Source organism: Eumetopias jubatus, unplaced genomic scaffold (genome assembly GCF_037043125.1).
Source record: "Eumetopias jubatus isolate StellerSeaLion01/CBP00866 unplaced genomic scaffold, mEumJub1_p1.0 scaffold_11, whole genome shotgun sequence".
In the NCBI taxonomy this organism is placed as follows: domain Eukaryota; kingdom Metazoa; phylum Chordata; class Mammalia; order Carnivora; family Otariidae; genus Eumetopias; species Eumetopias jubatus.
Window position 1 is genome coordinate 2457614 of NW_028274817.1, and position 13203 is coordinate 2470816.

General features: G+C 52.4%; 1 protein-coding gene across 2 annotated transcripts; it reads right to left on the reverse strand.

The window, feature by feature from the left end:
- Nucleotides 1-4151: 4151 nt before the first annotated feature.
- HMGB3 (high mobility group box 3) lies at nt 4152-9457 on the reverse strand. Of its 2 annotated transcripts, none has more exons than XM_028091977.2 (5): nt 9383-9457; nt 6934-7088; nt 6578-6717; nt 5917-6091; nt 4152-5471 (listed from the first exon to the last, which is right to left on the reverse strand). In XM_028091977.2, the coding sequence occupies exons 2-5, from the start codon at nt 7081-7083 to the stop codon at nt 5331-5333; spliced, it is 606 nt and encodes a 201-aa protein (XP_027947778.1). In that variant the 5' UTR covers nt 7084-7088; nt 9383-9457; the 3' UTR covers nt 4152-5330. The 2 variants fall into 2 exon arrangements, with proteins under 2 accessions (XP_027947778.1, XP_027947779.1); XM_028091978.2 differs by lacking the exon at nt 9383-9457 and adding an exon at nt 9166-9232.
- Between the last annotated feature and the right edge of the window lie 3746 nt (nt 9458-13203).

Here is a 13203-nt window from a genome sequence, read left to right on the forward strand (position 1 = left end):
CTTGGAAACCATGGAATGTGGGTGACAAGGATGAAATGTCACTTCCAGGCCTTATCGTAAAGCCTATTCTTCAGTGACCTGGAGGTCATGGATTGAAAATGGTGGCACCACAAATGGAAGGAGCCGGGATCCCTGAGTCACAATATGGAAGGCTGCCAGCCAAATATCTGATTGGAACTGTAATGTCAGTGAGATGTAAACCTTTTATTGTGTTAAGTCACAATATTAAGAATTGTGTTAATTGAGGGTTGCTCTATGCCCCTCCCCCCCACTCTCACACTCTCTCTCCCGCTAAAAAAAAAAAAGAATTGAGGGTTGCTCTTTGTAGCAGTTGACTTATCCTAACACTCTGCTTCCACTCTTGCCCCTTCCCGTGTCTTCTCTTCCTCTCACAAATGCCAGTGTAATTGAATTACAAAACATACCTGAGCATATCACCATCTACCACTCCCCAAACGTGAACAGATTAAAATTCTTAAATGCTTGCCCTTGACCTTAGAAAAGTTCAAAATTCTTAAGATGGCCTGCAAGGTCTACCCCTGTTGAACTTCCCCATGATCTGTCCCTATTCGTTCATTCATTCAGTGAACATATATTGAGCACCGTCTATGTGTCTATAGCTATAGTAGGGTCTGGGGATGGAGTAGATGCAAGAGAGAAAAGAGGACAATCATTTGGGAAGCTATCATATTTGTCCGGAAAGAAAGTGAGGGCCTGAGCTACAGCGTGTCTCTAGGCTCTAACACTCCAGCTCTGATGGGACTTAACAGAAGATCCAACCATGGTGTCGGAGTTGGAGATTTCCCTGGAGGGATGTTGATGAGCCAAAGCCTGAAAATGCAAGTTCTAGCTTAGCCCAAAGAGGGAATAGAAGAATTTGAAGACAGATATTTACTTACAATGGACAGCATGAATGAGAAGAGGGGTGGATCCAAGATATTTTAGGAAATACATTTGGCAGGATTTGGGAACTGACTATGGAGAGTGAGAAAAGGCACCTGGGTAGAGTTCCAGATGGCAGGCTGTGGTGAAAAACAGGTCTGGGGGGAGATGATGAGCTTATGCCCATACACAGTGTGTTGATGACTATAGCTTCGTAGGAAGTTTTGAAATCAAGAAGTCTGAATCCTCCAACTTTGTTCTTCTTTCCCAAGATTGCTCTGGCTATTCTGGGTCCCTTGAATCTCTATACAAAATTGAGGTCACTTGGTCAGTTTCTACAAAGAAGCTACCTGGGATTCTGATTGTGACTACAATGAATTTATAGATCAATTCTGGGAGTATTGCTATGTGAACAATCTTGTCTTCCAACTCATGAACATGGGGTTTTTCCATTTATTTAGGTTTTTAATGGCTTTCAACAATGTGTCATATTTTTCCCCAGATTTTGTACTTTTGTTAAACTTATTATTACTATTTTATTTTGATGCTATTGTAAACGGAATTGTTTAGTTTCATTTTCAAATTGTTCATTGCTAATGTATAGAAATACAACACATTTTTGTATACTGATCTCGTATCCTGCCATTTTACTCACTCATTTATTTCTTCTGGCAGTTTCATCTGGAAATTCCTTAGAATTGGCCATATATAAGATCATGTCATCTGTGAAGACATAGCTTTAGTTCTTCATATTCAGTCTGGATGCTTTTGTTTTTTCTTGCCTAACTGCCCTAGCCAGAACTTTTAGTACAATGATAAATACAAGTGGCACAACTGGGCACCCTCGCCTTGTTCCTGAACTTGGGCGGGGGGGGGGGGAAGCTTTCAGTCTTCCACTGAGTGTATTAGCTGCGGGTTTTCCTAAGTGCTCTCTATCAGGTTGAGCAAGTTCCCGTCTGTTCCCAGTTGTGTGTTTTGTTTTGATCATGAAACGGTGTTGGATTTTATCAAATACTTTTTATGTATCTATTGATGTGGGGTTTGGGGTTTATTTTATTGATATTGTATCCCAGTTCCTTTTTTAAGCTAAAATCTTAGGAGGAGGTTCAAGATACAAAACAGAGTGAGGGGTTGCTCTGGTTGAAGCAGGAAGAGAAGCCTAGGGCTGCCACGCTGGCTCCGCCAGCCATTCCCTCCCAAGTAGCCCTGGGTTCCAGAGAAAACTAAGGCAGGGTCCGAAGAAGAAGAGCAAGTGGCCCCCACAGCTCTCATCTAAAACTCCTTGTTGGGCCTGGCTCTGTCAGCTAACTAGGCCCTGACCCTCAGCCTCAGGAGGCCCTGGTTGGCAGGGTTGGCTGATTACAAGTACCCAGCCACTTTATCAGCAGCAGCTCATTAGCATCCTGCAAATTGCATATTTATCCTGGTGTAGGGCTCCAGAGTCAACTCCCCCACTACCCCTCGGGCTGAAGGGTTGATCTGGGGGCTTTGGAATCCTTCACACTTGCCCTTTCTGACGGTATCTCTCCATTAAACAGTTCAGACCTATGGTTACAGCAAAACCTGTACTTCCAGAACCTTGATTATAATCAACCCAAAATACAGAGGTTCAGTATCTCAAACAGATTGCAGACAGCCCACTGATTACTTTTTGGGAAGACTGATTAAGAAACTTTATTACAGAAAATGAATGCATCCAATGTCCCCAAATACATTTGTGACAGAACAGACACACAGGAGACACAGACAATAGTTGCTACATCACAGCCTTGTTCTTTCCAAAGGCTAAACCATCATTCAAAAATGGGGTGAGGGGGTTGGGAGAGAGGTGGTTAGAGAAAGCAGGTACTGTCCTTTTGATTAAAAAAAAAAAAAAAAAAAGGAACAGGTTGGCATTGCGAGATCACATACCGTGGGCCCAGAAATCAAGCTAAGCTGAAGCCTTAGATGGTGACACCATGCTACTTGTAACATCTCCAAGAAGCTACAGAGCATCATTCCATTAAGAGGAGCAACCTTATGCTGGGGTGAAAATGTGGGCCAAGTGGCCTTAACTGAAATCTCTTTAGGACTCCGTCTGCTTAGTCAAGCTCCCTCACTTGTTTAGCACAAAAGTGTTACAACCAGACAGACACCACTTAGCAAGCCTGCGGTCCTTTGGGACTACAAGTTGAGTTTCTCTTCCGTATTTGATGAGGTTGACCAGTTCCCAAATCTTAGCCTGGTACATCGTATGCCAGGCAGCAGCTGGGAGGAAAGTGACAAGGGCATGGCTGAAGCAGAGGGGCAATCCTGGAGCAAGTGCCCCTGGGCAAACCTCAGGACCAAGGGTTTTTAAATTCGTGGTCATTTTCCAGAAGAGCTTGAAAAACACATTTAGGACAAATAGTTCTGATGTGAAAAGGAATGGCTATGAATACCGATTAGAGATTGGGCCGATGACCATGACCACGACATACCCATCCAGGACCTGACCGGGTGGGGAGGACACAGCCTGCAGACACGCAAGTTTGCAAATAGTGAATTTTAAGAAAAAGCTGCTTTCTCCTGAGTGAGGTCACTACAACACTCCCGAGTGCTTCCCAGCCTCAAACACACACAGCCGAGTATTCGTGCTGGGCAATAAGAACACTCACCCACAACATAGTGCCCTTCGTTACTGCCGCCAGTTAAGATGGGTCAGCCCTAGAAAGGATTTTTAATGCCACCACGTACCGCTGTGGCCATCACATCACCCCCTTCCCCAACTGGGACAAAATGTGACACCGTCCACCAACATGAAATAACCACTGAAACACAAACCAAGCTTCTTCGAGTTTAACAACATTTAACAACCACCTACATTTGCAGCCAATGAGCTCAAACTGTGGGCAGGCCATCCTACGTTTCAAAGGACGCATGTAATGCTTAGAAACAATCGATCCCGTCAGCCTGCCTGCAGTACAGGTGGCCCAAGACGCAGCCTGCAACAGCGACCCCAGCCACCTTCCTTGGGGTGTTCGGTTTCTTGAAGTAGGAAAACAAATGGGTACCGTTCCCTACCCCACCACCCTTCCCCTCACTGGGGTCCAGGAGACAGACGCAGCAGCTCAAGACACCTCCTCCGTTGTTGAGCAGAACCAGTGATATTCTGCTACACGTACTGGGGGCAGGGGCGACGAGAAAAGGAAGAAGCCTGAACATTTGATACATCATACCCTTGGGACGTTTTTGCTGGTTAGCGATGAATTTGGCCCCACGGTATGGGGGGGGGGGGGAGGCCAAAAAAAAAAAGAAAAAATTAACCCTACACAGTAGTCAGCTTCAATCGTAACCGCCCACCTTTCTGCACCCCCTTTGCCTGGGTCAAGTTATCTTGGCTTCTACATCCGGCAGTTCAGACTTCATCCTAGTGCCCCTCAGACACAAACAAAATCACGTAGTACCTTCGAGTAGCCTCTTCATCTCTATCCTAAGTAAGCCGGCCACATTAAGAGAAGGTACCAGATGTGCAGGGAGGCTAGTCGCCAAATACAATGGAGTGGGTTGTCAGTAAGACTGCTGTGAGTCAGAAATTTAGACTGTTATAATAGAGAACAGTTTTAAAAATGTAATACTGTTTATTTAACTTCAAAAACATTTCAGCATTCTAAACATACAAAAAAATAACAGAACGTTGCAAATTGTGTTTAGTACAGAAGGTTCTTGAACTTTCATTGATGCAGTGGCTCTTTGCTTTGCTGACAATGAAGAGTTCTACAGTTTGTTTAAAAACAAACAGTTTAAAACTACCGCACTTAACTAAAAAGGATCCAAACACTTCTCATGCCAGCTGACCCCCCCTTTGCCACAGCTAAGAATGGCAGCAGAACGCTAGGTCACTATATACAGAAACAAGACAACCTGAAGCTAAATGGATGCCCACTGCAGTGTCCACAGGTCCAGCCTCACAGTGCACGCCCTGAGCTACAGCCCCTCCAAAAGGCATCTTCCCCACAGCCTCAACGCCAAGCAAGGAGCATCGAGAGTTTGTCTCGGTTGTTTTGTTCTTTTTACAAACTATAGATATGTACAGTTGATAACTCAGGATTTCTAGCCAATAACCATATAGTTAACACCACCTTACAAATTAAAAAAAAAAAAAATGCCAGAAACATCTTTAAATGCCTTGTCACACCAACAGCAAAGTGCACAGAGTGAGGAGAACACGAGAGCCTTTTCATTTTAAAAATGTTTGGAAATATGTACAACTTTGATACAGTTTCAGGGTGCTCCGGACACCCATGGCCACTTCATGTAAACCACTGACAATTTCTAGAGCACTTTGAGAAACTACAATATGACCATATGACCCAATTGTGTAATTAAACCAAACGAGGGCAACGGACACGCCTCGAAGAAGAGGGGTGGCGGCGGCGGCGCTCCCTACTCTAAGGTATATTCACAAGGAGACAGAGCAACGGTTTTATTTATTCATCCTCCTCCTCCTCCTCCTCCTCCTCCTCCTCCTCCTCGTCGTCTTCATCTTCCTCTTCCACCTTTTTCCGGGCAACTTTGGCGGGACCCTTTGCGCCATCAAACTTTCCTTTAGACTTATAGTCAGCGACATCCTGTAAGGAACAGGGACACATTCCAAATGAACAGACCAGCTCTCCCGCAGCTGTCTGAGCAAAGGGCAGAAACATGCCGTGTCCCCACCTCACAACTGACAGCAAATGAGTACGACAGGGCTGCTGTCTGAAGCGTTTGGTTCTCGGCGGCTCGAAGTTAAAAGTTAAGGGGTGTTTAACAGGACTACCAAATTCTCCGCCCACGGCACCCCAGGGTATCCAACTTTTTAAGCCTGCCTGCAGTTGTCCCAAAGACAAAATTCTGCCAGAGAAGCCTGAACACCGGCAACTGCGGCCAGTCTCGTAGGGAGCTAGGCCCTTGCACGCTAGGCTCGCTCCTCAGCCCAGCAAAGCAGCCTTACACCCCCGACCCGCCCACACCCAGGGAGGCTGCCTGCTTGCCCACGCAGCCGAGTAGCCTGGGCACACCCGGGGCCCACCTCACCTTCTCGTACTTCTCCTTCAGCTTCGCTGCCTTATTGTTGTAAGGCTGCTTTTCACTGTCACTTAAGTTATTCCACATTTCACCCAGCTTCTTGGCCACATCTCCAATAGAGATACCAGGGTTTGTAGACTTGATCTTGGGACGGAATTCTGAACAGAACAGGAAGAATCCAGACCTTCGGGGAGAGAATTGTATAAATGAGATGAGAGCCTGAAAAAATGTGAGCTTAAGCCCAAATCCCCTGTTCCTCACATACTTCCTACCGCTATGACTCCTCCCTCATGCGAAGAAACGTGTGATACCACACGCAATGTCACAAAGTTGTAGGTTCTAGAATGTTTAAGATGCTTCAGAAATACATCGTTACTTTCTCAGGCTCTCAGTTACTGGAGAAGGGGGAGAAAAACATACCTAAGGCCCCTGACACCCAGAACTGGGATGCCTCGCTCCCAACGGAAAGGCTAACAGGCCAGCACCACAAACACACAGCTCACAAATACCTCAGCCTTAACATCGGATTTCCCTGGCACAGCATCTTAAAGCTCTAAGTATAGAATGCGTTGCAGGGTATCTTGACATTTTTAGATAACATGTCCTCTTAAAAATCCTTCAAGTAGAAGGAAAGCTCTTAGCTGTTATCCTGAACCCTACAGTCACTTACGGTGGCCTTTTGGGGGCATTAGGGTCCTTCTTCTTCTTGCCTCCCTTAGCTGGTCCATAATCCTTCATTTCCCGATCATAGCGCACTTTATCTGCCTTTGCCATTTCATCAAATTTAGACTTCTCTTTCCCAGACATTGTCTGCAAAGAACAGGACCTGTTAAATTCCTCAGAGCAGAGAGCAGGACTTAAAACCCTTGTCCAGCTTTAAAAAATAAAAGCACACACACAAATTCTAAAGGCAGGCAAGAGGAGCCTAAGAGGAAGAAAAGAGCCACCTGGGGCTACCCGGAAGGTGAGCAACCCTGTGTGTGAAATCCAACTAAGGCGAGCGTGAAGGACACAAAAGAAAAGTACCTTCCACCTCTCAGAGCACTTCTTGGAAAATTCTGCAAAATTGACAGGGACCTCTGGGTTTTTCTTCTTATGTTCCTCTCTGCACGTCTGCACAAAGAAGGCATAAGCAGACATCTTGCCCTTTGGTTTCTTGGGATCACCTTTAGCCATCCTGACTGTGATGGATGAAGGAAGAGAGACAAAGAAAAACAAATACAATGACTAGAACAGATCTACAAGATACACCAAAGGCAGGGCAAAATCCAAATTAAGGTCACCGTTAGGAAGCAGCCCCCCGCCCAATGCCTGATGCCACTGGCCCGTTGAAGGCAGAGTGGGGAGGAAATCAGCTTCACTGTCGCTTGTCATTTAACTTTTGACCAGCATGAAGCGCGCTGGTTTGCGAGTTACTTCTCCGAGAGCGAGAGCGATCAAGTTCTCCAAATGGAACCGACCCAAGTGGGGTGGCTCAGCGCTACATTCCGATTCAGAGCTACTACGTTTTGGAAACTACAACCACAAAGTGGGAAGGACGCGGGGAGGACACATTTGTAGGGGTGCAGGCGGATGACAGAAGCTTGGGAGATCAATGACTTAAGGCTAGCTGTCAACTGTTTATCTGCTCTGTTACAGACAAAAATACTGTCACCGCTGCTAAACACAAGATCAAAGCGGGAGAGCTGTAAATAGGGAACATTTCAAATTTCACTATTGTTGATGCATTTTGGCTTATAAAAATGGCTTTTGCAAGAAAGGTGATCTGGCAAGTGAGCAGCTATCCCTGTACTATTAGTTCAAATCTGTCACTCTGTCATTATCTAAAGGGGGGAGGGGATGCCAAAAGGGCTAGTCTTGCTCATCAGTAAAGCGGAACGCATGTCCAGCCAGGAATACTTTCTCCAAAGTTTCCAAATAAAAATGCAGCTGTGGCGTGTCATCGTCCCTGTCCCACCCCCCAGCTTCCCGCCATCTTTTCCTTTTCCCACACCCAAGGTCATCATGTAAAACTAAAGCGCTCCCCTTTGCAGGGACCGACTGAGGGGCTGCGTTAGGGCCCCGCAGTGGCTGCGCGGGTGGGGCGGGACGGGGCGCAGGGGAGCCCGGGGCTGGCAGCGGGCAGCCGGGCTGGGCCCCGTGCTGGGTCACCCGGACACCCATAATTCACCTTCCATTTTGTCAAAAGCTTCCTGATGAAAGAAACTGCCCCTGAAATCCCCCGCTGCCGCCCCCGGGGGGCGCGCGGGGCCGGGGGCGGCGGTGGCAACAGCGCGCCGAGGGCGCGGAGCCGGGCCGGCAGCGGCAGCGGCGACGGTGGCGGCCGCCGTGCCTCGGAGCCCCGCTCGCTAAAATGGCTGATCCGCGCGGCCGGCGCAGGCGGCGGCGGCAGCGAACAAAGCGGTCCGGGCCCCGCCACCGCCGCCGCCGCCGCCGCCGCCCGCTCGCCGGCCCCCCACCCCGCCCCGCCCCGCCCGGACTGCCCGGGGGCGCGGAGCGGCGGGGGCCGTGGGCCGGACCCCCCCCCGCCGGCGCGGGGCGCACTCCTCGGGATAACAAAGGCGCCCGTGCAGCCATGACGCTCGGCCGCGCCGGGGCCCGCGGCGGCGCCCCCGGCCCTCCACGCCGCCAGCCCGGGGCGGCGGGCGCCGGAGCCGAGGCCAGAGCCCGCCCGGGAGCCCCGCCCGCCCGTCCTCCCCTCGCCGGAGCCCAGCACCGCGCCAGCCATGTTAGCGGCGGTCGCGGCGGCGGCGGCGACGGCGGCCGGCGGGCAGGCGACGAGCGGGGGGCGGCCGGCCCGCGCACCCCCCAGGCCGCCGGGCGCTCCCGCGACGGCCATGTTAATGCAGAAGCAGCAGTGCAGCCCGCGGGCCCGCGCGGCGCCCGGCCGAGCCCGGGAGCGAAGTTTGCCCGCGCCGCAGCCCCCGGCGGGCACCGGCCGCCCGCCCCTCGCCGAGTCCGTCCCGGGCCGGGAAGCACCCGGCCCCCTTCCCAGTGCCGCCGCCCCGCGCCGGGACGCGCGCCGCCGGAGCCCGCAGCCCGCAGCCGCCCCTGGGCTCGCGCCGCCGCCGCCGCCGCCGCCGCCGCCGCCGCCGCCGCCGCAGCTGCCCTAACATCTGGCCTCTGGGGGCCTCGGCCCCTCGGCCGCTGTCCTGGGGGGGAGGGCGGGGGGAGGGCGGCGGCCGAGGGCGGCTCCCCGAAGGGGGCTCAGCCCCGACTGCGGGGAGCTGAGGATGAAGCATTGAAAAGTTGAAACACCTGAATTGCTTCTTCCTTCCCGGCCACCTAGCAAGAGGGAAGGAGAAGGGGCGGGAAGGGCGCGGGGACGACAGGCAGGGGGAGGCGGCGGCGGAGCGCGCTCGCGGCGGCGCGGGCCGGAAAGTTGTGCGGGCGCTGCGGCGGCGGCGATAGTGGCGGCGGCGGCGGCGGCGGCAGTGGCGGCGGCAGCGGCGGGCGCGGGCGGTGCGAAACGTACCTGTATTGTTCGCTAGTCTGGGCAGCGCAGGGCACGACGCGCGGCTCAGCGCTCCCCAGCCTCGCGCTAGCTGCCTCCACGAGAGCCGCCTGATTGGCCAGCGGGCTCCGCCGTTTAAAACAGCCTCCTCGCCCGGCCATTGGCCGCGGGCCTCATGCATATTAAACAGGCGCGGGCGCCCATTGGGCGCGGCCGCTGGGATCATTCATTCAAACAGAACAACCCGCCGGCGCTGGCTGCTGAGGCAAAACAGAGGGATAATAATATTCTCGCTTTCCCACACACACCGCCCCCCCTCTCGAACCGAGCAAGGATCTCAAAGGACTTTGGAGAGGTGGCCCCGCCATTCCCGGCGGCCTCGGCCTCTGGCGTGGGAAGACGAGGTCGAGCCCAGCTGCGCGACCGTCTGCTCCCGCGGCGCCACGGCCTGGGCGTCCCTGGCCCCGGTCCCTGGTCCCCACGCAGCCCCTCAGACCCGGAAAATCTCCGGGGACCGACCAGCGAGGGTCGACGGGCCTCCACCTCTACCCAGTTCCAGCGCAGCTCCGCGGCAGGGGCCCGGTCTCAGCTCACTGGCTCCTTTCTCATTGCGGGTGGAAGACAGCAGTTCGCTCGCCGAGACCTCGGGGTTTAGGCGCTTGGGCCCTGCTGCCCCGCCCGAAGCGGACCTGACTGTGCTCCTGCGGATCGCGCTCGGCTAGGCTCTGTGCACTAAATGCCAGAAATTTGATTTGTGCCTGCATGTGCGGAAAGGGCGAGCTAGGTGGGCTACAGAAGGGAAAAGGAGTTTGGCAAAAAGCAGAGAAATTGCGAGACACTGTAGTTTTGTGGGCAGGGAGTCCCCCCCCCCTCCTTAACTGCCTCAGTTCAGGTCCGCATTCCCTCTGTTCTCCTGACAAACACCCTGGTGAAGAATAAAAGTTCTTGTTATGAATGAATATGAATGAATGGGCTTTGACTCGGCCTTGGCTTTGCCACTGGCTGGTGATATGGCCTTGAGCAAGTCACTTCTTTGGCGGGGGTGCGGGGGAGGGGGAAGGAAGGGGGGTTAAGGCAATGGCTTTCAAAATGTAGGGAGAGGTAGTGTCTCCTCTAAGAGATGTTTGGAAGTGCCCCATGACTGGGAGTCCTTGCTGGAATGTTATAAGGGAAGGGGATGGCCAGGGATGCTAAATGTTCTGCATTGCACAGGACAGTCACACACAGAAAGTAATTCCCCGCTCCAAATACTAGTATCAGCCTTGCCGGAAAATATGAGGGCCCTTCCCCCTTTGAGGTACCACAAGCTTCCTGAAAAGAATGGAAGAACAAGGAAGGATGAGAAAAAGGGGCACATTTTAGGGACTGAAACTTGGAGAAAATAATGGAAGAGGAATCATGAGTTTTTCTATAGGAGGTTCTCTTTCTAAAGCACTTTAAGGGCCAAGATATCCAGCTATCTATAATTCCCATATTTAGAAAAGAGACCCACCAGATGAGTTTTCCAAATGCTGTTTCCAGAAACTGTGGCTGAGTTTGAAGTGTGCAAGGGAGCTGACCTCACAAAGGCCCCTTCCTCCCTACCCCACCCAGCTCTTGTCAACTCCCCTGAGCCTCCTGGGAAGGCCTGAAACCCCTCCAGCTTGCACTGCTAGGCTTCCATCATTAGGGATCCAACTGATACCGAAAGGCAAAGTAGTTCTGCTTTTGCCAAGAGCTGACAAGTATGGAGTCACTTCCCCATGTCCCCAGTTTAAAGACTCCCAGGAACACAAACATCTTAAGGCCACCTGGTCCAATCCTCTGCCCTGTTGGAGCTAGCTGAGTGGTTGCCTACCTTCTGCTGGCATACCTCCACTCACAGGGAGCTTACCGCCTCCCCTTTGGGCTGTCTCTTCCACCTCAGGTAATCTCTGAGCCTTGGGGGTCACCATCCTACACACAGTACAGTTCCTTACCCTTCAGGATTTCATGGCAGGCCAGGTCTCTTCTCCAGGCAAACAGCTCCAGCTTCTTCCACGATGAGGTTCTCCGTGTCCAACCTGCCCAGGCCACTCCCTTCTCCCCCCACCCTCCTCTGCCCTTCCCAGCGGGGAACAGGATCTCCACGTGTGATCTGACCAGGATCTCCCCTCTGCCAGAGTGCCCTAGCCTCTCAATGTCGTCGGGCCTTTTTAGGCCCAAGATGTGAGTTGGGGGGGGTCTCAGGTTGGGACAGGGGTCTCCTTCTGGTCCATCCACTGCCTTGGCGTCCTGGCCATTTTGGGAAGCTGCACTTAGCAGGTGGCAGGCACCAAGGGGGCGGACCAGTGTGTCAACCTTCAGAGCCCACAAGGCACTACTTGGGTGGGGACGCTGAGTGGATGGTGAGGTTCACATTTACAAGAACAAGCAATTCACAAGCAGCACATGTATACACACTCACACCCGGGCACATCGAGGGTGTTCCCAAAGACAGCAACTTGAAGGCCAAACCAGGGAAATAAGGGAATCCCCCATCTAGAAGAGACTGTACAGTAAGTGATGTCCAGACACCACCCGCAAGACCCATTCTTCCCCACCCCCTGCCACAGCCCTGCCCATTGGCGTCCTATTGCTGCGTACATACTTCGGATGACGAACGGTTTGCTCCCGTTCTTCAAAGGAAGAATTTCCATCTCAGCTCCTGAGAAAGCTCCTTGTCCTGGAGCAGAAGCTCTTGTCCTGAAGCTGAAACCTGTGGTCACTGTCATCAGAACCTCACAGTACATGACTATGACATGGCTGAGCGAGTCAGAGATCTGAAGATGGTTGCTATGGTCCCCTGCTCCTCCCCCCCACACACACACAACAAATGCACATATCCCCCCAACTCTCCATGTCTTTTTCAGGTCCAATCTCCCCAGTTCCTCCATCCGTCCCTCACAAGCCTTGGTTGGGAGGCTCCTCACAGTGTCTTTCTCCTCAGTACTGCTCATGTGTGGCAGCATGCCTGAACACAGGTTGTGGCCTAGCAGGTTCCTACCTCAGCAGAAACTCATAACTCAGTTCCATGTTCAGAAGGGGGATGAGGTGACATGAACGGTGGGGCTAGAAGGCAGCGGCAAGGTTGTGGCTTTGGGCCCTGTCACTGACTTTGGGTCTGCCTCGGCTATGTCACCTCACCTCCCCCAGCCTCAGTGTCCTCTCTCAAAGGTGATTTGACCCACCTATCCACCCCTGGCCACTGTGCCATCTGCTCGTGAGGGAGGTGACACTGGTCAGACACCTCTGAAGGTGGTCTGCTTGTCACCTGTAAAAGGCCACCCGGGGAGAGCTAAAGACCAGTCTGGAAAGTGACAAAAGTGACAGAAAGTCAGGGGTGCCTGGGTATGGCCTGAACTCAGGGGCCCCGAGGCAGCCTGCTCCACTGTCTGCAGCAAAGGGGGAGGGGGAGGGCACCAGTGCCCGGTGACTTGGGGGTAGCTCCAACTGGTCAAGGCGAGGGACAGCACTCTGGGCCTCTTGCCCTGGCCCTCACTGGAAAGTACTTTAACCACATCAATCACCTCTGAGGCCCAGCGCCAGACCAAGCCCATCCACAGAGGGGAACCTCAAACCAGAATCCCCTAAGCTGCTTGGCTGCCTGGAAAGGTTAGGAAAACATTGGAAGTAAATAGGCAATAGGGGAAAGTGTGGCAGATGCTGTTTAAAGAGGTTTTCAGTTGCTGTCAGTTCAAGACCCCCAAAAGATTAAAGGGAGTCCTCATCATTCAACAACAAACATGAAACCCTAGTCTCCTACCTTCTTTACCCCTCCCCTCCCCCACCACCCTGCCCCCAGGGGTTCATGGGGACGCCGAGGGCTTAAAGGTGTCCTCCCT

Excerpts from the sequence above, each read along its gene's own strand:
- HMGB3 (XM_028091977.2), bottom strand. The coding sequence starts at position 7,083 with ATGGCTAAAGGTGATCCCAAGAAACCAAAGGGCAAGATGTCTGCTTAT. Across the intron at positions 6,718-6,933 it reads AGTGCTCTGAGAGGTGGAAG|ACAATGTCTGGGAAAGAGAA; the intron begins GTACTTTTCTTT and ends TGTTCTTTGCAG. Across the intron at positions 5,472-5,916 it reads TGAAGGAGAAGTACGAGAAG|GATGTCGCTGACTATAAGTC; the intron begins GTGAGGTGGGCC and ends TGTTCCTTACAG.